Source organism: Micromys minutus (genome assembly GCF_963924665.1).
Source record: "Micromys minutus genome assembly, chromosome: 15".
NCBI lineage: Eukaryota > Metazoa > Chordata > Mammalia > Rodentia > Muridae > Micromys > Micromys minutus.
In genome coordinates, this window is record NC_137984.1 from 39,030,571 (window position 1) to 39,054,834 (window position 24,264).

At 43.3% G+C, this 24,264-nt stretch overlaps 1 protein-coding gene across 3 annotated transcripts in view; it reads left to right on the forward strand.

The window, feature by feature from the left end:
• Positions 1-2,402: 2,402 nt before the first annotated feature.
• Positions 2,403-24,264, forward strand: part of INTU (inturned planar cell polarity protein) — a gene marked incomplete at both ends in the record, with an annotated part of 73,077 nt that continues 51,215 nt past the window's right edge. For 2 of the 3 annotated variants that reach the window (XM_080929649.1, XM_080929650.1), the window contains one exon: positions 10,976-11,180. In XM_080929649.1, the coding sequence (XP_080785775.1) occupies positions 11,035-11,180 (146 nt within the window). Of the gene's footprint in view, positions 2,495-10,975; positions 11,181-24,264 lie in introns of those variants that run through there. The other variant, XM_080929651.1, reaches the window with a different exon arrangement.

The following is a 24,264-nucleotide window of genomic DNA, read 5'->3' on the forward strand; positions in this document are numbered from 1 at the left end:
AAATCGATTCCCACAGGTATGTCACGCTAATGATGGAAACGCTGACACATGCACAGACCACCGCTCCATAACTGTCCAACAGTGTCCCCCTCTGTGTATTGCCATGGCCTTCCATGTCTTTCCTTTCCCTGTTCTTTGTGTGTTATATATTTATATTTTGTGTGTGCGTGTGTGTTTGCCTGCATGTGTATCTATGCACACGTGTTTTGACAACTGGCATGGCTGTGCACAATGTTTGTGCCTAGTGCCAGCAACAGGCGGAAGAGGGCATCAGATACCCCAGATCTGCGGTTACTGGCTAATCACTGTGTGGGTGCTGGAAACCAAACCCAGGCCCTCTACAAGAACAGCAAGTATTCTTAACCGATGAGCCATCCCCCCCAGACTCTTTCTCTCTTCTTGTTAAAGGCTCCCCTGACTGATTAAGGAACGCCCCAATTCAATATAATCTCATCTTTGTTATACCTGAAAGACTATCTCCAAATTAGGACCCATCTGGGTAGGAGGAGTTAAGAACTCCACATAGACTTAGGGAGACACAAATTAACTTGTGGTCACACCAGAAGGCCTACGCTCCCATGGCTAGCAAAAGACTATGTGGACAATAATCTATACCGACAACTTGTCTACGTTTAGAATCACTGGAGAAACACAACTCTGGGTGTGTCTAAGGAGTGTTTCTTGGAAGGTTTAATTGAGAAAGGGAGACCCATCCTGAATGTGGGCAGCTCCATGCCACAATCTGGGATACCAAGGCTAGAGAACTGAGCACCAGCACCCAAGACACACTGCTTCCTGCCTGAAAGTCCAGTGTGAGCTGCTGCCACACCTTGCTCCCAGGAAGCATCCCAACCTCCAACCACAACCCAAAACAAATCCTTCTTTTCTCAATTGCCCTTGTCAGGTATTTTTGGCACAGCAAGGAGACAGAGCTAATACAAACTGAATGTTTAAGTTTGCATCTTGGATATGTACTTGAATCATAATTATTTTATTGCCATCAAACAGTGATCAATTGTGTATATTTATTTTTAATGATTAATATTTGTTAGTGCTTATTAATATTTATCACATTTTTGCTATGATAAATTATACTTGGATAAGCATCTCATTCTTTGTTTCTTTGGATCAATTTCTGAATCAAAGGCAAATACTTCAGTTTCCTGAAATTCAGCTGAGGAACAGTAGATTCGCTGCAGGCAAGAGAGGTGAGTAACGGTTTACGTACATTATGATAAAACCTCTCTTCCACCCGCTTAGCGGCCAGAACCAGAGAAACTCATCCAGAGAAAAAAACATGGGATGACAGCTACAACGCAAGTCAGGCCCCATCTACGTAGGGGATTGAAATTAACCTATCATCAATTATTAATCTGTATCTCCAACATCAGTGATAAACCATGTTTGAAGACAGCTCCCAACTTCTCAGTTTGTTCTCCCTATCATCCTGTCTGATTCTGACTCCAGTTTGAGACAGAGCCTGAAGTCACTCCTGGGTCCTGGGTCATCCTTCCCCACCCCCCACTGAACACTGAATTGATTCTTTTCATCTCCAATTCCTCTCTGCCTTCCTTCTCTGTCTCCTGCAAGGGTGCATGTTGCTTTGAAACCAAGGGATAACGAAGGTCAAGAATATTTCAACCCTATCACCCAAGGAGGATAAAAGGCTCGTGTCAAGAAGGCCTGCAATCACTCCTTACACCGGACCCACGGTCATGATTACTTGTTTTGATTTTTGCATGTTTGTTTTGGGACAGTGCCTTGTTCTGTAGCCCTGGCTGGCCTGGCACTCCTTATATAGATCAGGCCGGGCCTCCAACTGGTGACTATCCTCTGCCGCAGCCTCTGAGTGGGGGGAAAGAAAGGAGAGCGCTACTGCACAGCACGCATACGGTTAAAGTGTTTAAATTCCCACCCACAGGGGCATCTGGCTCCTCTTCTCAACTCACTCTCTCAGTCTGCAGCACAGCCCCAGGGCAGGCGCATCTGTCCTGCAAGCACCTCCTCCTCTCCTGGCTCTTTGGTGGCCTCAGGTGACAGTGTCCTTCCCTGGGGCGGCGCCTGAACACCGGCGTTCTAGGCTAGAACTGCCCAATGTAGGCAAACTCCGGGTGAGGCGCGGAGCGCGCACTAGGCGGCGAGAGAGCGCCCCTGAGCCGTCTCAGGGACCCTGGGCACTGAGAGGGGCCGCTCACCACCCTGGCCCTGGGGACCTGGGCTGCACCCCCAGAGCGCCCACCTGCCAGGACCGAGCGATCCCTGCAGCGGGCGATCCCAGGGTGTACGGATCCACGGTGTCACCGGGACATTCGGTGTCCTTCATCAGATCCGCAGGCGAGCTGGGGACCTGCTGACACCCGCAGTCGCCCCGAGGTTTGTCCTCGAGGCGGCTCCCTACGGGAATGTTTCAGGGGAGCGGCAGGACCAGCATCCCCAAGCCTGCGCCCCGCAACCTGGAGGACCTGGATTCGGTGCAGCGCGTCCTGCTACACAGGTCAGTGTGGCTCCAGGGATGCAACCAGGCTGGGCTCGGAGGCGGGGTTCGGCTAGATGCTGGGCTCCTCTGCCAGAGTGGGTTCTGGGGCGTTGGGGAGACTCTAGCCCAGTGGAATTGATTCTGTGAGGCTCTGAAGGGAACTGATTATAAGAAGCTAAGTGTCTGTCAGGCTGTTCTACACTTTCTGAAGGGGGTTAAGAGCAAGCTGGGACTCTGCCTGGACTTTGTGAGTGGAATTAGAAAGAATTTCTTTTTTAATAAACCCAATTTCGCCCCACCCTCTTAGCACCTCGGGACATTAACCGCACAGCATAGGAGTTCTAAGGAAGAGAGCCCCAACTTTCCATTAGCTTATCCAACCCTATCTTTTACGCAGAATAGACGAACAAAGATTAAAACCCACGCGTATCGGGGGCGATGAGTTTATTGGCGAGAAAGGGATCCAGGAGAAAAAATTTCACTTGTGCAGTGAGTGGACGAACAGTTAACGTTAACTCCAAAAGCCTGGCCTTAAAGAGATATGATGGACAGGGGACTCCGAAATAAATGAGTTTCTCTTGAACACGTTTGTGGTGAAGGAGAGGAGGTTTGTGTGAGTTCTGTCATCTGTAAACGTTTCAAATGACCCTTTTAAGTCTTTGTACAAAACCATATGCGCCGTGGGAAGGAGGCAGCAGTGTGCAAGGGGTTTTAAAGTTGGGTTTCTTCGACTTGAGAGCTGTCTTCTGAAACTTGATGTTTTCTGGACTCAAACTCTCCACCCCGCAAGTCAGCTGTTGCCATGTAGAATTAAATATTGTCAAACGAGGAGCTAAATTCCCAAGGACGGCTCCCCCTTGCATTTGATAACATTGCAGTTCAGGAGCGACCCTGAGTAGTGTACTCACTGGAAATCCTCTCAAGCCACAGGGTTGGCCAAGCTGGGAGGGAAATCTGTTTTAAGCGCCGGACTCCACTGCAACAGAATTTCTTCATATTTTTCTTGTTTGAAATATCAAGTAGGAAAAAAAAAAACTTATTAACACCACCGGACTTCACATTGAAAGCACAGCCTGCGTGAATGAAGAGGGAGTTTAAACTCCAGCCCTCAAACTGAGGTGGTCATTTCAGAATGGGTATTTCTGGAATACACCTGCTCAGCGTTAGGATGAAAAGCCACTCCATCTGAATTACAAATAACGGCTCCCATCTGTTTGCCAGGACCTGGCTAACAGTGATTTCTTCTTAACTGAATATGAAAATCTTTTTGGCTTTGCGTTCCACCGATTGTGTGTTTTTTATTACTTTATATCTTTTTATCATTTTGTGTTGTCAAAACACCTGCTTTAAAACTTGTCCCGAGTCAATTTCTCTCCCCCTTGGCGTAGGTATATTCTCCAACACATTCATGCTTTTCTAGTATCTTTTGCTTACATATGTAAAGGTTTGTATGAAAATAATAGAAAACCTTTAAATCCTATCCAACGGTCTATCTGCATTCTAGGTGATCTAGGTCAGTGCATAATTTGTGTTTTAAAGTTGTTTTGGCAACATTTTCATGTTTTCCTTTTAGAAACATCTCTTGCTTGTGCAGGCCGCCCAGTGGGTTACACACACACTCAAAGGCTTGAAAGAGGGAAAGCAGGCAACTCTACATCAAAGTAGAGAGAGGATGAGGCGGGATAACAGGACATGAAGCAAACTGAAACTCATTGTATGCATGTGAAACTGCTGAAGAATAGAAAGAAAGAAATACCTGTGCATCATCTACAAAGCTTTGGCAATTGCTTTAAAGAGACCATAGGAAACCCAGAGTGAAGAAAGGAGCTTTGTTTTACATTTAAATGTAAAAGCTAGGACTTCCTAGCTTTTGTTAATGACTTGTGTGTTTTCCATTGCAAATATGGTTTTCAAAACCCACAGCACTGAATTGCTTTCCTGTTGAGAAAGATAGTAGCAGGAACGTGACAGCTCTGAAGTGACAGTCACTCAGCAGTGAGTGGGGACTTCAGCTAGTCTGTTCTGGTGGAGAGGTCTGTCGAGAAAGGCTTCAGAATGGTATTTGCCAATTATTTTTACTTAAGCAAGCTAATGGTTTTGTGTCATCTTGATTATCCCTACTACTCATTAATATTTTCCGAACATCTTTGAACAACTTATGCACATGACTCAGGAATTTAACCTTCTCAGAGTGGTCTTTCTGGTGCAGAGCCATGTAGCTTGGCAGTCTAGTAACTTCTTTCATAACGTGGGTGACACCTACATTATGTCACCGTGGGTGCTGTGAGTTTCTGACGACACAGTGACACTCTATGAACATAAAGGCCTTTCAAACATAAGGGATGGCTAGTCCCTGTCACCTGAGCTCTAACACAAAGCACAGGTGGATGGCTATTCTTAGAGACTCCCAGAAACTCAGCAAGGTCAGTTTGTCTCGTGGTTAATAATAGCACTAGACAAAGAGCAAGGGTTCTGTGGATACCTAAGCCAGCAGACAGATGAAAATACTCTTGTCAACAGCAAAAATATGTATATTCAAAATGTATCAAGTACCTAAAACTTTATAAAGTAAATGTATACCCTATTGACGAACAGTCAGAATGTAGTAAAAGACATCTTTTTAAACTCTGAAAGCAAATAAATAAATAATAAAATCGGAGGTTAGAAAAATGCAGTGTAAATGTATAGTGCTTTATTTTTTTAAGCTCTGAGGCGTTTGAATTTTAACACTACCATGTGGTGGGTAAATTGTTAGTGCTGTGTTCACATGAGAAAACTTAGTCCACATTCAATTTGTCTTTAGTTCTAGGCTCGGAGGGCACAAATGTCTGACCAAGGAATGCATAGAGCTTCTGCATTTGACCATCACTGCAGGTGACTGCAGGGCTCACAGCACCACAGATTTTAAACGGTGCTAGTGATACTTTTGAGCTCCTGTGTGCTGTTGTCTTTCCTGACTCTCCTGTCTGCTCTTTGTTCCTTTCTTTTCTCATTACCAGTCGACTGTGGACCATCAGTAATTCTCCAGGCTGCACATTCCTATGGTAAGGCCCTCCTTTCTTTCTGGCTGGCGAAAAAGTTCACCAAATGCATTATAATGTTTAAGTAGAGACAGAGAATAAAGACAAGAAACAGATGAATCAGGCTTGGTGCTCAAATGGTGTGTCATCTGCTCTGGTCACTGGGTATCCCACACCCAGTGGGAATAATCTAATCCCCTTGTTGGTTTTTTGCAGCGGTGAGGACCGAGCCTATGGTCTTGTGCGTGTTAAACAAGCCTGAGCTACCTCAGTCCAATCCTGCCTCTGAAGCCTTCTCTGTGTTCTTTTCTCACCTAAATGATCTTGCAGCAGTTAAGTCCTGTACAGGGAGGCATTCCATTTTCACATGAGAAAATTTAAATTTCGGAATGTAAGTTCATAACATAAATTTGGCATTGCAGAAGTGTCTTTTGTATACTATGATTCTATCTTAAATTTTGGACAATTCCAAAATTTAGAAAGTTAGAAAGACTTGATGTTTTAAATGATATTTATTGACCTAACATTGATTTAGAAAATAATTACCTTAAAATAATTTTTAAGAAATTATTATGCTTAGCTTATAAAGTATAATTTCTGTGTTCACATTTAAGGCAATATCAATTAGTTTCTTACAAAACTATATTAAATACACTTTGTCCTGTGGTTTAAATGAATATCATCCCTGTGGCCCTGTTTATACTTATCCCTCATTGCTACCTCCTCCTGCTACTAAATAAAGAGCCTTCAGCCTGCTGCTATAGTAAATATTTAATTGTGTTCTTATCTGGCGTATTTTATGTCTGAATTGTATTGTTTGCCTAATTGAGATGGCAATCAGTGGAAACAAGGACCATGAACTATTCAACTAAACATTTTTGGGCTTCTATTTTTATACAGTCAAAAATAGAAAATGAGAATAGACCCCAGTTCTAAATCTTTAGTTTTCTTGTGATTTTCAATTATTAAGCCCTTAGACTAACAGGATATCTTCACAAAGCCCTGAAAAAATGCCACCTTAATTTTCTTTCTCCATCCTTTCCCAACACATATAAGAATATTAAATATTAACAAAGTTAGAAATACAATTTGCTGATACCCCTCCCAATTAAGTTAATGATAAAAAAAATCATTGTGGTCAAGATGTACATGAGTGTGTACAACAGACCAAGCAAGCAGGGTAGACCCTCTCTTTCTCTTTCTCTTCCCTTTCTTCCCAATCAGCTAACAGGTGGAACTTACTTAGCCAAGGAAGCTGATAGACCAAGTAGCTAGTGCAAGGAACCTGTCTTAGACAACATGCTTTTATGGGGATCCTTTTTCCTTTTTTCTGTGATTCAAGTTTGTGAAATGAGAGAAGTTTAAAGAAGAAACAACCAGTCATCTCTTATCTCCAGGAGACTGTCATTTGGTAGCATGTATGCACCTAATATGCCATACATACATGCATGCATGCATACATACATACACACATGCATACATACATACATACACACATGCATACATACATACACACATGCATACATACATACACACATGCATACATACATACATACACACATGCATACATACATACATGTATGCATACATACATACATACACACATGCATACATACACACATGCATACATACATACATACATACACACATGCATACATACATACATGTATGCATACATACATACATACACACATGCATACATACACAAATACTATGAGAGACAGATATTCTCTGGTGAGAATTCCATGGGGCATTTGATTGAAGAAATCAAATAGAGATAGAAAGTAGAGGTGTGTCTGGAAGGCAATGTAAAGACGGCTGTTGTGACTTAAAGAGAAGAGTTGTATTTGGACAAATGCATTATGTAGAGGCATCAGGAGACTTCCGTAAGTCTACGAGAGTGGCTCAGTCTACAGGCAATGCTTGCACTAGTTGTGTTACGTGCATTAATGCAAACACTAGACTCCAAACAGTCCTGCGCAGTGGGGACTGCTATCTGGATTTAGAGAACAGGAAAGTGAAGCGTGTAGAGACTGATGCGCTGGAGGTGGGACAGATGGAGAGTCTGTGGAGCGATTCATCCACAGGTCAGATTCACCAAGAGGGGGCAGTGGCAGAGTGCTCAAGAATGCCAGCCTTCCTGTCCCAAAGAAGCACAGAGATTGGGCAACGCTTAGGCATGATTTCCCAAGACTGCAGAGGCATTCAAGGTCCTCATTTAAAATAGAGATTTAGAGACTGGAGAGAGGTTCAGAACACTTGTTCTTGCAGAGGACCCAGTTTGATTCCCAGGACCCACATGGTGGCTCACAACCATCTGTAACTCCAGTTCTAAGGGACCGAACGTTCTCTTCTGACCTCCTCGGGTACCAGGCAAGCACATGGTACCTAGACATACATGCAAGCAACATATTTATATATGTAAGAAAAAAGTAAATCTATCAAAACAAACAAACAAAAATCCCCAGAGATTTCTAAGCTTCTCTGTGGATTCTGATCTCGTTGAGTAGGGCAAGATCTCAAATCTGTACCATTAGTAAGCCCTGGGTGGTTCTGTTTGATCAAACAAGTCGGACACATTTGCTTAATTTGGTTAACGTATAATAGGAATTAAAGTATCTAACTCCTAGGTGATCCTCGGTTTTTTTGATTCAGGGCAAAAGGTTTTTGAGGCTGAATCTCATTAATCCCAGGCTGGCCTCCATTTCTCTCTGTAGTCAAGGATGGCCATGAACTTCTGCTCCTCCTACCCGTCTCCCTAGGGCTGGGTTTGCAGACATGCGCTACCACAGCTGATTTATGTAATGCTGGGGTGGAACTCAAGGCTTCTTGTATGAGACATAAGCACTCTATAAAGTGAGCTGCAACTTCATCCTGAACCTCGAGAAACATTGTAAGACTAAACAGAATGGGCCCTGTTCTTTAGTGAAGTAACCAGAGAGGTCGAAGAGCACAGTGTAAAATTAATAGATGTGCATAGAAATAAATTATAGACCATTGCTTGTGGGAAGAAAACTGGACATTTTGCCATTGAAAATGTCTTTTATGGCGCTGGAGAGATGGCAGTGGAGAGAATTTGCTGCTCTTGTGGAGGACCTGGATTAGATCGATTCCCAGAACCTACATGGCAGCTCACAACTGTCTGGAACTCACATTTTAGGGGGTCTGCAGCTCTCTTCTGGTCTCCGAGGACACCAGGCACGCACAGACTTACTTGCAGGCAAAACCGTCCTATACACAAGATAAAATACTTTAAAATGTCTTTTACTCTTTAAGACTTGTAATAGGTTGCTTTGAAAGTGAAGAAGTGCACAGAATTGTACATCTTCATTTCCAAGCACATGGGAAGCAGAGACACGACAATCTCTGTGAATATAAAGCTAGCCCGGCAGGGGTCGGGGGCTGGAGATGGCTCAGCGGCTAAGAGCTACTCTTTCAAAGATCCTGAGTTCAATTCCCAGCACCCACAAGGTAGCTCACAACCATCTGTAATGGAATCTGATTCCCTCTTCTGGTGTGTCTGAAAACAAAGCAATCCTATACATACAATAAATTTAAAAAAAATCTAAAAAAGGAAGGAAGGAAGGAAGCCATTCTGGACTACCTAGTGAGTTCCAGGTCAGCCAGAGCTACACTGTAAGATCCTGTCCCAAATAAATAAGTAAACAAACTAGCAAACAAATGGCTAACTTATCAAACAGATGCCTAAAGCACTTTCAGTTCGCAATAGACGCTTGGGTAAATTTTATTGTTTGAGACTGCAGCGGGGAAAGGTATACACAGTCTATCAACATTTAACACAACTATTATGAAAAGTCCCCTTATTACAGTGACCTCCTGGTCTGACAGTAGGCCACAAGACAATTGTCATCTCAGAGTGGTCCTGCTCCATCCTCAGGAGAAAGACATTCAAAAGAATAGATACACACCCATCTATCCATTCAGCCCGTCTGTGACTCTGTTTCTGTAAGAACCCAAAAGGATGGATGAGGTTCATAGAGCTTCCAGGTTGATGAGCAGGCGGTGGGTCTTGGAGAGAGAACACTGAGGAAAGCCACTGAAGCACCACCCCTTCGCCCATACCTCACCTGTGAGTCTGTCTATAGTCTTTGTAATGATGTACAGTAAAAGGGTAACTAAAATAATTTTCCTGAATCTGTGAGCCACTCAAATGCATCAGTCAAGTACAGAGAGTTCCAGAAATCTCATTTTACAGACAGTAGACAAGTAAAACCAAGCCAGGGCTCATGGCTACCAAAGTGCAGGGCAGTCAAGGGGTAACAGTCTTGGGGAGTGATCCTCAACATGTGGGGTCTGAGTTTCAAAACTACTGAGATTGGATGCCCACTGGATTTCATAGACACTGCTGATGTTCACTGAATTAGATGGACGCTCTTGATGTCCTCTGCTTGCTTAATTGTGGGAAGACATACCTTTTGAGGTCACAGGCATCCTCTTTGGTGATTTTTTCACCCTAGACACAGAGTGATATTAGGTGAATAATTTAAGCATTGTAACCAATTGTTGATCATCTTACTTAAGTACAGTCAGTGTGGTACTGATGCTTTGGTGCCTTGTCTTCTAACCAGTCAGCTACTGTGACTAACAGGTATGCTGCATATACAATGTGCATACACCAGACAAAAAAAGGGTTTACTACCCAGTGGGATGGAGCAAGACCGCGTGAGGTTTCCCCACATAACCCAGAGTAATGAGCAATCTAGAATGTGTTGTTCCATTCTGGAACTTATCACCTAATACTTTCACACATTGGCCGATCTTGGAAAATAAAGCCACAGATAAGGGAACCTAGAGGACCCTGAGGAGAAAATGTAGTGTGTTGTAATGCTTAAAGTTCATTTATATAGGTCTGTACCCATTCTTAATTCACTAAACTCTAGTTTTTAACTTAAATATGGAAAACCATTTACTTCGTTGTATGCAAATATTTAGGATGGCATATGACATTAATTATGGACGACTCAATGGTAGCTATTACGTACCTTAAACATAATTAATGTAGCTATTCATAAGTCACAAATAATTTTTTAAAAAAAGAATTGAGGTATTTGCATTAGCACCTAGAAGTGCATGAATGCAGAGGGTCTTTTTTGCCTCTAAGGCACTGTTTGTCAAGACAAAACAAAGAAAACCCACAAAACTAGCCAAATAAAACCTACCCTTTTGGATCACAATTTTAAAACATAATTGTAACAAGCTGTCAATAGGAAAAGAAAAAAAAGAAAAGGTGAAAAAGAATTTCTGCCTGGCCCTCCGCGTAGAGGAGCATGGGGAAATAAATGCCAAACAACCAAGTTTGCACAACCGGTGAGAAGAGCACTCTGGCTCCCAAAACTGCTCGCGCCTGTACTGCGAAGCTTCCCCGTCTCCCGGGCAACCGGCGCCCCAGCCAATCGCAGCTGGGTATCGGGGTCACGTGGCCAGGTCAGTCAAAATGGCGGTGCTGCTGGAGGCGCGGATTGCGGGCTCTGGAGTCTGAGAACCGACCCCAACCCCGGACCTCTCGCAACCGAGAGGATGGCGGATCCCGCGAGGGCAGACTCGCGTGGGCGCCCGCCCGAGTTCCCTGAAGACCTGTCCTCACAGGAAGAAGAAGAGGAGGAAGGCGACTCCGACGCCGGGGCCAGCAGCTTGGGCTCCTGCTCCTCAGCCAGCAGCGACAGGTAAGGCTCACACACCAGGGAGCTGGACTCTGGTCTGCTTGAGTTTTTGGATAAGGAGGTTCCCTACCTTCTGGTGGGCTCTGTGTCTGTGAAGGATCTGTGCTTCCGAACCTTACCCTCACTTGTGTTTTAGACTCCAGAACATTCTTTAACATTTATTTTTATTCTTTTTTTTATTATATGTGCCTGTGTATTTTTGTGTGGGTATCTGCACATGAGTGCAGGCGCCCACAGAGGCCAGCAGAGGGCATTGGATCCCTGGAACTAGAGTTTTCCCGGTTGTGAGCAACCATGTTGGTGCTTGGAATTGAACTCCATTCTTCAATAGCAGCAAATGCACCAAACCTATGAAGCCCCTCTGTACCCTCAGACTCCTGAAGATTTACTAGAGAGAGACACCTCACACACTTTATAAAGCAAGTGTTTTATATTGGGGAAATGTTTTTTTCTCTTGTGGAAATGATAGCAGAGAGGAGCCTCACTATCAAGACATCCTCTCTGGCTTCAGGATATTCATGCTGTATTTTTCTATTCAACCCTAGGGTTTCCATTTCAAGCCAGAATCCTTGGTAATACCATGAATGGATTATTTCGAGTCACAGTATTTTAATTCTTAAGGAATCTATTCCTGTTGCTGTAGATTAAGGACTTCTTGGAAAAGCCACTGATAATTTACAGTGAACAGCAGCGAAAAGGTTCAGATCACTGTGTACACAAAGACCATCCATAATTTTGCAGGACATTTTATGTGCAGTTAGAAATAATTGTGACCATCTTCAACCAACAGTATGTGTAACACATTCTCTTTTTTCAGTTGTCACTAAAAGTAAGGGGAAACACTGCTTAAATCCATTCTAGAAGCTCACTACACATAGATTGTGTTCTTAAAACTCTGAACAGATGTAAGAACATCAACTTTTTGTAAGCTGCTGTGGTTATCTTAAACAATGATTTACACTTTTGTTGTTTGTTCTAGATTCATGTCTGTTATTGTGATAAGAAATTATGACCAAAGACAATTTAGAGGGGAAGGGGTTTTCTTGACATATATTCCCAGGTCAGGGTCTGTTACTAGACTGGAGGACTTCAAGGCAGGACCTTGAGAGAGGCCTGCTTTGTCATCCTACATAGCAGTACTTACAATCAAAGATCTTACTTCTCAGCCAAAGCTACAAGGCAGGAAGCATGGAGGGCAATGTTGGTGGGTGGGTAGGTGGGCGGGCAGGCAGGCAAGCTTAAGCCCAGCTAGCTTTCTTATGTAGTTTCAGAACCACAGTGGCTTGGGATCAATTTTTAATCAAGACAGTCCCTTACATGGCCCACAGATCCATCTGATTTAGGGCACTTCCTCAATTGAGATTCTCTTCCTAGATAATTCTAGGTTGTATCAAGTTGGCAGTTAATACTAACCAGGACATTACAGAACCTTATTGTGCTATGGAAGCATTAGCCTGAGGCTCTAATGTTTGATTTCTCTACATCTTAGTCACACACTTTTATCCTACAAATAACTTGTACTGTTATAGAAACACAGACCTAACTCCTGACAGGGCATCCAGCATCCAGTGGGATTTTCTTGTAGGAAAACCTGTATTTCATGGTCTAGAAAACATGTGTCCATGTCTGTATGTCTCATTTACCAACCACTCCAAATATCCCAGGGTCCTTGTGCTGACGGTACACCCCTGTTGCAAAGTGTTTGGTGGGTTGTTTCCTACCAAATTTCAGATTTTTTTTTGTCTGTCCCTTATTGGTATGTGTGACATGGAAGGGAAATTGCTGACCTGCCTTGGGAAGGTTTTGTTTAACTATTTTGTTATATTAGGTATTTATTACCATGAGCTACAGAGGTGGGTCATTCTGCTTTGGGAAGAACCACAGAGTTGAAAGGCTCAGGACTATGAATCTGAACCTTTCAAATCAGAGATTCAAATTGCCTGTTACCCTGTGGTCTCCATGAAGCGTAGAGAGAAAGGCATATTCCATATCCTGGACTTTCAAGGTTCCTGTTACTGACTGGCTCTTCTTTTTCAAGTCATTCTTTCATGCATGTTTGTAATCAAACTGCAGTTTGACCTGCATATAATCATGTTAGTAAGTTTATTAAATTTTCTAGATGAAATTGCCTTAGGATAACATTCTGGTAGTGTTTTAAAAATATTTAATGTGTGCCTGTGTGTGTGCACATGTGTGTGCGCGCGTGCGTGTGCGTGTGCATGCTTGCTCACAGTTACTATGATATAATTATGGAGGTCAGAAGACAACTTAGAAGAGTTGATTCTCTCCTTCCTACTGTGTGGGTTCAGAGTGTCACACAGGAAGTGCCCTTACTTGCTAAGGCATTTCTCTGGCCCCAGGTTGTGTTTTCAGTAGATTTAGTTTAGGTTTTACAGTAGAGGGAGGTTTTAGATAGAAGTTACCATTATATATGAACCTGGCCCATGGGCATGACCTCAGGGAAGCTTCAGAGACAAAACTAGTGAGAGAATTGGGTTAAGGAATCCACTGGTTGCTTCAGAACTAAGATAGTAAACCAGGCATCTCCTTAGCAGTGAAGCCAGGCTTCTTTGTATCGGTGTGCAGTTACCAGTTCATTGAGGCATCATTGATTAGTTCATGTTGGCCAGAGCTGTCAATTTTATGACACTGATTTTAAATTTTTCCAAGTGTTTTTTTTTTTAAGGTTTGTTTTGTTTTTTAGTCATTGTTCATTTTATAACTAGGGCTAAGCGGCAAAAAGAGGAATGACTATAAAATCGTTTCTAACTGAGAAACTTCTATCTAAAATAAGATTGGGTAGAGAAGAAAGCAGATCGTCCCTTGACATTTTGCCTGTGGTTCTCAGTCACTTTACTGAGGCATACGTGAAAACCCACACGTTCATCCATCAGCACAGCGTATTATGCTCGCCCAGACGTTTCTCCACGTCTGACCCCGTGTTCCCTCTCCCCATGGCCACTCGCTTTCTGCCACTGCAAGTGGCTTTGTATTTTCCAGAGTTTTGAAAAACTGCAATGCTTAGTCTCCTTTTTATTATTTTTACTATAGTAGTTCACCTCTCTCTGTCCCAGTTTCTGAGCAGAATTCCACTGTTTGTCCAGATAACCTTTTCCTTGGGTTTTGACATGGACAGGAGTGACTCATGGGATCATATTCACGGTGCCATATTGTTTTTATACTCTGTTCTAGGTAGTAGTTCCGCTTCTCCTGTTCTGAACCCTGGCTTTGCTTTTACTTAGTTTTTTTATAGGGTCAGTGATGAGACGGGTAACTCCCCGCTGCCCCCTCAGTCCACGCGTGGTTCCGTGTGTTAAAGAGAATTCTCTCCTTTGCCTTTCCTCCGTCCTCTCACCGCCACCTTGGTTTACATCTTTAGACTTGATTGTTGTACGCATACCCTGGACTGTACCCCAGCCTTCACTCCTCTCTCCTCTCCACACTGCCTTACTGCAGGGGGCTTGCCTCTCCTCTCTCACACACTCTGTGGGCGTCACCTCTAACAGATCTGGATGCTCTGCCTTTATTTCCAGTCATTCCCCCTATCCCGCTGCAAGTACTTAACTTCTCAAACACGGTTCTAAACATTGGAGAGATGAGTGGGTATAGTGGTGCACACCTTTGATCCCCAAACTTAGAAAGCAGAGATAGGAGGATCTCTGTGAGTGTGAGGCCAGTTTGTTGTGGAACTCTACAAAGTGAGCTCTAGAACAGCAGGGCTGCACAGGGAGACCTTATCTTGAAAACCAAAAACAACAACAGCAGCAACAACAAAGACTGAAGGAATGGTTCAGTGATTAAGAGCATGGTATATACTGTTCTGGGGAAGACCAGAGTTTGGTTTCTAGCATCTGTGCCAAGAGGCTTATAAACATGTGTCACACACACACACACACACAATTCTCCTCTCCATTACTGATCCCTTTCTAGTTTTCTGGATTCTGCAGTCACTCCAAATCAAGCACGCAGATTTAAGATTTGTTGCTAAGATCCGTAAGATCAAGCAAGCCAACATCCCAGCCTGGAGGGGAAGAGGTTCGTGAATTCCTACCCCTAACTGAGGTACTATGGATGGTTGATGGTTTCTGGGAAAGAGTGTGGTCCCTAATAAGTGTACTAGGCTCCAATGTATGGCCCCATATCCAGGAATGTAGTAACACTGCTGGTCTTGACAATTTCTTTAAATAATAATAAGACAAAGTTGCGAGGATGCAGATGACAGTGGGTCTGGAAATCACTAGCAGAAGTTTGGGTGAATATGGTAAAAATGCAAATATGTTGAATTATCAAAGAATTAATGAGATTATTTAAAACAAATCTTTAAAAGACAGTTATAACCATGTTTTCCACTCTACTTAAAAGCTCTGTAGCTCCCCATCCTTCAGTTCCTTAGAATAACTTTGAAAGTTCTTTCCTGGCTTAGCTCAGGTTTATTATGTGTGTGTGCCTATGTACTCTTCGAGATCAGTGGTGGACACTGGGTGTCTTCAACCTATCAGAAAGGGTCTCTTGCTGAATTTGGAGGTAGGCTGGCAGTCAACAAACCCCAGTAATTCTCCTGTTCATTTCTTATTGTACTGGGGTTCTGTGGTGGTTTGAATAGGAATGGCCCACAGAGACTAGTGTGTTTGAGTGGTTGGCCCATAGAGAGTGGCACTGTTAGAAAGTGTGGCTTTGTTGGAGGAAGTGTGTCCCTGTGAGGTAGGCTTTGAGTTCTCCTATGCTCAAGCTACACCCAATGTGGTACAGTTTCTTTCTGCTGCTTACAGATCCAGATATAGAATTCTCAGTTCTTTCTCCAGCACCATTTCTGCCTTCATGCTGCCATGCTTCCCACTATGATTGATAATGGACTGAACCTCTGAAACTATAAACCAGCCCCAATTAAATGTTTTTCTTTGTAAGAATTGCCATGGTCATGGTGTCTCTTCGCAGCAATAAAACATAAACTTAAGACAAAGGTTGATACCAGGGGCAGGGTATTGCTGTGATAGGCCTGCTGTAAAGGACCATGCTTTTGTGTGGAGGGATATAATTTGGGGACTCTGGATTAGGAAAGCAGTGGAATGGTTTAAGTGGGATGTGGAAGACAGTGGTGCTGAGGGCACTTTGAACTGTGGGGGCCCCAGCTCAAGAGGTTTCTGAGGAGAAGGATTTTAGTCTGTTGCCTGGAGATCATTCCTGTAATGTTTTGATGAAGAGTGTGATTATTTTTTGCTCTTGTTCAAAAAATATACCCAAGGATGAATTGAAGAGTTTTGGATTAATTGCATTTGCAGAAGAGATTTCAAAACAGCCTAGTACTGACTGTCTTGTAGTTATTAGTTGCCATACTTATGAAGATATATAACGAAAAGGTGTAAGCCAAGCAAGGAAAGCTACAGAATGTACAATTTAAGAGAAAGGAACACCAGGAAGAATGGAGCTAAATCCTGTGTTCAAGAAGACAAACAGATTAAAGAAAAGCCAGATGTAAAATGGAATGAAGGGATGGTGAACTCAGGAGAAGACTCAACCCAGCTAAGTTTCCAACTTGTGAAAGGGAATTCAAAAAAAGCTTAGGTCCAGGGATGGTGTACACACCTTTAATCGCAGCACTTCAGGAGACAGAAGCATACAGATTTCTGAGTTCAAGGCCAGCCTGGTTTACAGGGCAAGCTCCAGGATTGGCAGACTTAAGTGGTGAAGGAAACCATCAAAAACAGAAAGCTGGTAAAGATGTAATGGAACAAGGAAACCATGTCCCAGTCCCAGCAAGCAGCAGACTTGGCCACTTGCGCCACATGGTTCTTTCTGGCTTCAGAGTCAAGGATAAAAAAAAGGCTTATGGAATCTCCCTTAATGACCAAGGAAAGTCGATGAGGCCAAGTGTGTGGCACCTTTCTAGAGGCCAAGAGTCACTGTCTTAGTCAGGGTTTCTATTCCTGCACAAACATCATAACCAAGAGGCAAGGTGGGGAGGAAAGGGTTTATTCATCTTATGATTCCACACTGCTCTTCATCACCAGAGGAAGTCAGGGCTAAAACTCAAGCAGGTCAGGAAGCAGGAGCTGATGCAGAGGCCATGGAGTAATGTTACTTACTGGCTTGCTCAGCCTGCTTTCTACCAGCCCAGGGATGGCACCTCCCACAATGGGCTGGGTCCTCCCCACTTGATCACTAGTTGAGAAAATGCCTTACAGCTGGATCTCATGGAGGCATTTCCTCAACTGAGGCTCCTTTCTCTGTGATAACTCCAGCTTGTGTCAAGTTGATATAAAACCAGCCAGTACAATTGACCCCTTATCAACTTGACACACAAACACATCACTATTAAGCCTCAACACTATTCATCCCCAAGATCTAAATAACCTTAAGAGTCTCACAGTCTTTACAAAATCTTACATATTAAAATTTCAATCCCTTTAGAATAGCCAATCTCTTTTAAAATTTAAAGTTTTTATTTTTTAATTCAAAGTCTCTTAACTGTGGGCTCTACTAAAATACTTTCTTCCTTCAAGAGGGAAAATTATCAGGCCATCGTCACAATCAAAAGCAAAAGCAAATTCTATAATCATCCAGTGTCTGGGATCCACTCATGAACTTCTGGGCTCCTCAAGGGCTTGGGTCACTTCTCCAGCTCTGCCCACTGTAGCACACACCTAGTCTTCTAGGCTCCAGCTGTCTGTTCTCCACTGCCGCTGCTGTTCTTGGTGGTCATCATATGGCACTGGCATTTCCAAAACACTGCTGTCTTCCACTGCAACTAGGCTTCACCAATAGCCTCTCATAGGCTCTCTTCATGGTGCCAAGCCTCAACTCCTTTGCATGACTCCTTCAGTCCTGGGGCATTAACTGCAACTGAGGCTGCACCTTCACCAATGGCCTTCAGTGGCCTTTCACAGTGCCAAGCCTCCTCAGCTGCTCTCCATGACCCCTTCATTCCTTCAAAACCAGTACCACACATTACCAAGTCCAGCCACAGTACAAGGTACAACCTTGGCTATACAACACAGCATTTGAAACACAGCTTCTTTGTGCTCTCAGAAAACGGTTCCCAGAAGATTTCACCTCAATGATGCTGGTCTCTTTTTAATCACCACTAATTTCTTAGCTCCAGCTGACTAGCATCAATAATCCCAGTAATGCAAAAGTTTTGCTTTAGTAGTTCTGGTATCTTGTTGACCACAGCTGATTTTTCAGCTCCAGCTAACCAAAACCACAGAATCTTCACAATCAAAACAGCAACAGCCCTGATAAGAGTCTTTAATCTTCCCTCTGAAATTTCACAAGCCAGGCCTCCGTGTTCTGCATTGTTCTCAACATTATCTTTCAAGCACCTACAGAGCTCTTAATATCCCAATGGCTCTTCTAGTTCCAAAGTCCTTCCACAGTCCTCCCCAAAACATGATCTTGCTTGTCACAGGAATACCCCACTATGCTGGTACCAATTTGTCTTAGTCAGGGTTTCTATTCCGGCACAAACATCATAACCAAGAAGCAAGGTGGGGAGGAAAGGGTTTATTCAGCTTACACTTCCATATTCAGCACCAGAAGAAGTCAGGACTGGAACACAGGCAGGTCAGGAAGCAGGAGCTGATGCAGAGGCCACGGAGAGATGTTATTTACTGGCTTGCTTCCCCTGGCTTGCTCAGCTTGCTTTCTTATATAACCCATGTCTACTACCTCAGGGATGGCACCACCCAAAATGGGCTGAGCCCTCCCCCCTTGATCACTAGTTGAGAAAATGCCTTACAGCTGGATCTCATGGAGGCATTTCCTCAGGGAGGCTCCTTTCTCTGGTAACTCCAGCCCATGTCAACTTGACACAAAACCAGACAGTACCCAGCTTCATTTTCTAAACTACTTGTGTTCCTACTACACTGAAATGTTTACACACTCCTTCATACCTGCATCTTCATACACTTTGTTCCTTGAGTTTGAAACTGTTTTTCTCTCTCTACTTGTCACAATCACTGAAGAGTCTCAAATGCTACCTTTTCCTACATCCTCATTTCTTCTTCTGAGACTGTCTGCCTTTTACCCTCTAGTAGTTGTATTGTTGTTGTTGTTTTGTGTGTGTGCATGTGTAGTGTGTTCATGTTTCAGCTATTTGATTAACTTTCTGTCCCAGCTGGCATCTTCAAAAGTGCAGTAAAGCTGAGCTCAGTGTCCCATTGCCTGTAATGCTGACAACTCTGGAAGCTGAGGCAGGAGAATTGCAATTCTAAACCTAGGTTGGGCCACATAGCAAAATTTCATTTTAAGATGAGTAAAATAGGAGTACAATAAAGCCTTAACATGGCATAATATGTGGCTGATCTATGATTTTTATTCTGCCCATATTGGGTTATAATCTAATTTAGCAATATATAGGTGTGCCCTGTTGGCTGCAGGGTGAGACGTGAGAATGGGATCCTTAGGAGCATACCTCTACCAGTTCTCCTAGTACAGAACTTAGACTGTATGCCATGAGTACTAGTCCTGAGTTCAGCTGCTTCCTTTGTCTTCTCTGATATGCTTTCTGTTGTTTCCATGGTGACTTGAGTCTCGTAGAGCATCAACCCACCCGAGGTTGGCACATTTAAGCTGCTACAGCATCTAGGATAATGGTTTTCCTATGGAAGACTGTCAGAAGTGAAACCCAGATGGTATCAGGAGACAGAAGACCAAGAAGGCAAAAAAGGTTAGGCAGACTGGCACCCACTGAACATGTGCCAAATGGTCTTCATACTAACTTCATGATATAGTAGTTCCTTGTCTCACTACTGCACCATATACCTGACAACTTAAAGAAGGAAGGGTATGTTTGGTTTATAGTTTAAGAGTGCAGTCCACCATGAGCAGAAAGTCACGGTAGCATGCACTTGGGGCAGCTGGTCTCATTGAACACAGGGCCAAGGATCAGAGACGAGCGACTGTTCAGCTAACTTCCTCCTCTTTGTTCAGTCCAAGACCCCAGCTCTTGGACCCCAGCTTCACATTTACAGTCGGTCTTTTTACATCAATTAACCTAATGCAGACAATCACTCATAGACATGTCCAGAGGCTGATCTAATATAAATAATCAGAGGCATTCCCAGAGGCTAGTCCAATAGATAGGCCTTCACAGCCATGACAAAGGCTTGTACCCTAGGTGACTCTAGCTCCTACTGTGTTTTGACTATGAAATGCCCCTACAGGTTAATGTCTTTAAATATTTGGTCCCCCCTCCCCCTGCTGGTGATGCTATCTGTGGTGGTTATAGAACCTTTAAGAGATGGAGGAAGTACGTCACAGGAGGTGGGGTTCCGAGGCTTTATGGCTTGACCCTGTTTGCTGTTCTCTGTCTGCTTCCTGTGTGCAAATGAAGTATGATCCATCAGCTCCCCGCTCCTGCCTCCACTCCTTCCTTCCTGTTGCCATGTCATCCCAGTCTGTCCCTCTGGAACTGTGACCTTTCTCCCTTAAGTTGCTTTTTATCAGGGTGTTTAAACACAGCAACAGGCCGAGTCTAGGACTAACCCGAATCAAGCTGACAACTGAGATTAGCCATTACCCATTAACCATCACCCCATAGCACCCCCTCACTGTTTTGTTTTCTACTCTGTGTAGTTTTTTTCTGTCTCTAAAATTGTCCTGCTGTTATACCTGTTAGTGTCATATAACTATGCGGTGATCACTTTGGTAAAATGCATTGTACTTTTTTCAAGAGGAGGAAGATGTTATTTGGGATAGTACAAATATCTGTTTCCCTTACGTGAGGAAATGTGAAGGTAATCTCTATACTGCGTGCCTCTTCTCACAGTGGTTAAGGAAACTGCCATGCAGTTTCAAAGGAAACAAAAAAATAATTCTAAGAGAGTCATAACTTTTCAGAAAGGGGAAATAAAAGGTTTCCTATAAACCTAAAGATTTTGTAATTAAAAACAAAAAAAGTTGAGAGCTACTAACATTGTCGTAAGCCCTTTGACATACTATGGTGAGCTGTAAGTAAATGTGCTGATTTCACACTGGCAAATCTTTGGGCAGGATGCTGCTCCTGCACACATTATCGGGAGGGTCTTGGGAACCAATCAAAGCACCGTCAGACCTGTAAGCAGCTTGTCAACCTAAGGTTGTTTCTGATATTTTAAAAGTAAAATAAACAATGGTGACTTTCATGGAAAACTTTACGCTGTGAGAACGTCCTGGCTTGTACCATCGAGTCTCAGAGGTGTTAAAAGTGCATTACTGCTGACTCTTGGTATCCATGTGCTACAAAAATGTGAATTAAAAAAGCTAGACTTACTTCCTCTTCTACAGGTTTTTATTTATTTATTTACTTATTTTTAGTTAGTTTGACTCACAGGAAGTTGCAAAGGTGCTCCTGTGCTGCTGTGAAACCTGCTCTCTCTGACATTAGCATCCTACACAGCTGTTACTCGCTCGTCAGGAAGAAGTTAACGTTGGTCTGAGCTGACTCCAGAGCCGGTTTGGAGGGTACCACTCTTTTATTACTGTTCTGTTTTGGTTCCAGGATTCCACCCGGCATATCGTGTTGCCACCAGTCATCAGTTTGTCTTAATCTCCTGTGGTTTGTGACAGTTTCTCAGCCCATGCCTGGCCTCCTAGCATCCATCTCTGGGTTAAGGCGATGTCTGCCCTGTACCCGGTTATGAACACCAATTGCTAAGTCCTCCTTTTCTTTCACTCCATAACCCTCTCCTACCATCTATCCTCTCTGCCTCTGTCTTTTGCCTACCATATGCTGCATCCTGGGTTCTTTCTCACAAAGCAAAGGCATTTATTTTTTAACTTTGATTTTGTTTTATCATTATTGTGTGCATCTGCAAGTATGTGTGTACAATTATATATGTGCCATGTAGTATACATGGAGAACAAAAAACAACTTTGTAGCATCTCTTCTCTCCTTCTACCATGTGGGTGCCAGGAATCGAACTCATAGCACTTTAATCTGCTGAGCCATCTGGATGTCACAGCAGATGTTTTCACTTACCACAGTGTATTTGCTACATTCTGCACTCACGGATCTTTACAACATAACCAAAAGGTAAATTCATACTCAAATTTTAACGATTAAGATAAACCAGCCTTATATTTAACAAATGAAAAAGTGCTCTTGAATCTAATAGGAAGATATGGCAAACTGCAAGGATAAAATGTTAAAACAGACAAGCCATACATTGTTGAAGTTGATATGAGTCTCCGTTACTAAGGATCAGTTGCTTTTTTTTCAGCACTGTGACAAGTTAGTTACCCGAGGAAGGGTATATTTTGGCTCCTGATTTCAAAGACATTGTTTCTTGGCTCTGTTTGTGGGGAAAACAGTGCATGATGGCAGAGGAAGAAGGGAGGGGACAGAACATAGTTTGAGAGCATGCTCCTAGCGGCCCCTTCCTTCTCAAGCCCTGCCATCTGAGTCTGTCAGTGGATGGTACCCTCATGGTCTCTCCTGTCTCTAGTCCACTACCTGGCAACAAGCATTAGCACATCAGTGTTTTGGGCACACTTCATTGGCAAACCACAGTGAAACCTGATCATACTGTCCTCAGTGTACCAGTGAGATCAACTGTCCTCAGTGTACCAGTGAGATCATAATGTCCTCAGTGTACCAGTGAGATCATACTGTCCTCAGTGTACCAGTGAGATCAACTGTCCTCAGTGTACCAGTGAGATCATAATGTCCTCAGTGTACCAGTGAGATCATACTGTCCTCAGTGTACCAGTGAGATCATAATGTCCTCAGTGTACCAGTGAGATCATACTGTCCTCAGTGTACCAGTGAGATCATACTGTCCACAGTGTACCAGTGAGATCATACTGTCCACAGTGTACCAGTGAGATCATAGTGTCCTCAGTGTACCAGTGAGATCATACTGTCCACAGTGTACCAGTGAGATCATACTGTCCACAGTGTACCAGTGAGATCATAATGTCCTCAGTGTACCAGTGAGATCATACTGTCCACAGTGTACCAGTGAGATCATACTGTCCACAGTGTACCAGTGAGATCATACTGTCCACAGTGTACCAGTGAGATCATACTGTCCACAGTGTACCAGTGAGATCATACTGTCCACAGTGTACCAGTGAGATCATACTGTTCACAGTGTACCAGTGAGATCATACTGTCCACAGTGTACCAGTGAGATCATAATGTCCACAGTGTACCAGTGAGATCATAATGTCCTCAGTGTACCAGTGAGATCATACTGTCCACAGTGTACCAGTGAGATCATACTGTCCTCAGTGTACCAGTGAGATCATACTGTCCACAGTGTACCAGTGAGATCATACTGTCCACAGTGTACCAGTGAGATCATACTGTCCACAGTGTACCAGTGAGATCATACTGTCCACAGTGTACCAGTGAGATCATACTGTCCACAGTGTACCAGTGAGATCATAATGTCCTCAGTGTACCAGTGAGATCATACTGTCCACAGTGTACCAGTGAGATCATACTGTCCACAGTGTACCAGTGAGATCATACTGTCCACAGTGTACCAGTGAGATCATAATGTCCTCAGTGTACCAGTGAGATCATACTGTCCACAGTGTACCAGTGAGATCATAGTGTCCTTAGTGTACCAGTGAGATCATACTGTCCACAGTGTACCAGTGAGATCATACTGTCCTCAGTGTACCAGTGAGATCATACTGTCCACAGTATACCAGTGAGATCATACTGTCCACAGTGTACCAGTGAGATCATACTGCCTACAGTGTACCAGTAAGTACTATTGATCTTTTGTCACCTAAAGGCTTATAGTAGGCACATAGTTATTTGGAATCTTAAGAACAGAGCTGCGGAGTGGTTGAGCACTGACTTGTTTGAAGATAGAAGGTGAGGTTGAAGTGGCCAGTGTATGTGGCTGGTGACCTGTGGTCAATGATACTGAGCATCTAAAAGGATGCCACATTTGGGAAAACAGCTAGACCAGTGAAGTGTTAGTTGTGGTGTTCTGAGACACCTGTGCCTTTTTTTTTAATGACTCATACACTTGAAATTTTTGTGTTAATAACCTGCTATATAGACCAGTGCAGTAATAGGATATTGTATTTTGGTGACTCATTTTTATTGTATTAAAAAATTTAATGACAAAAACTTAAATTAAAGAACCAG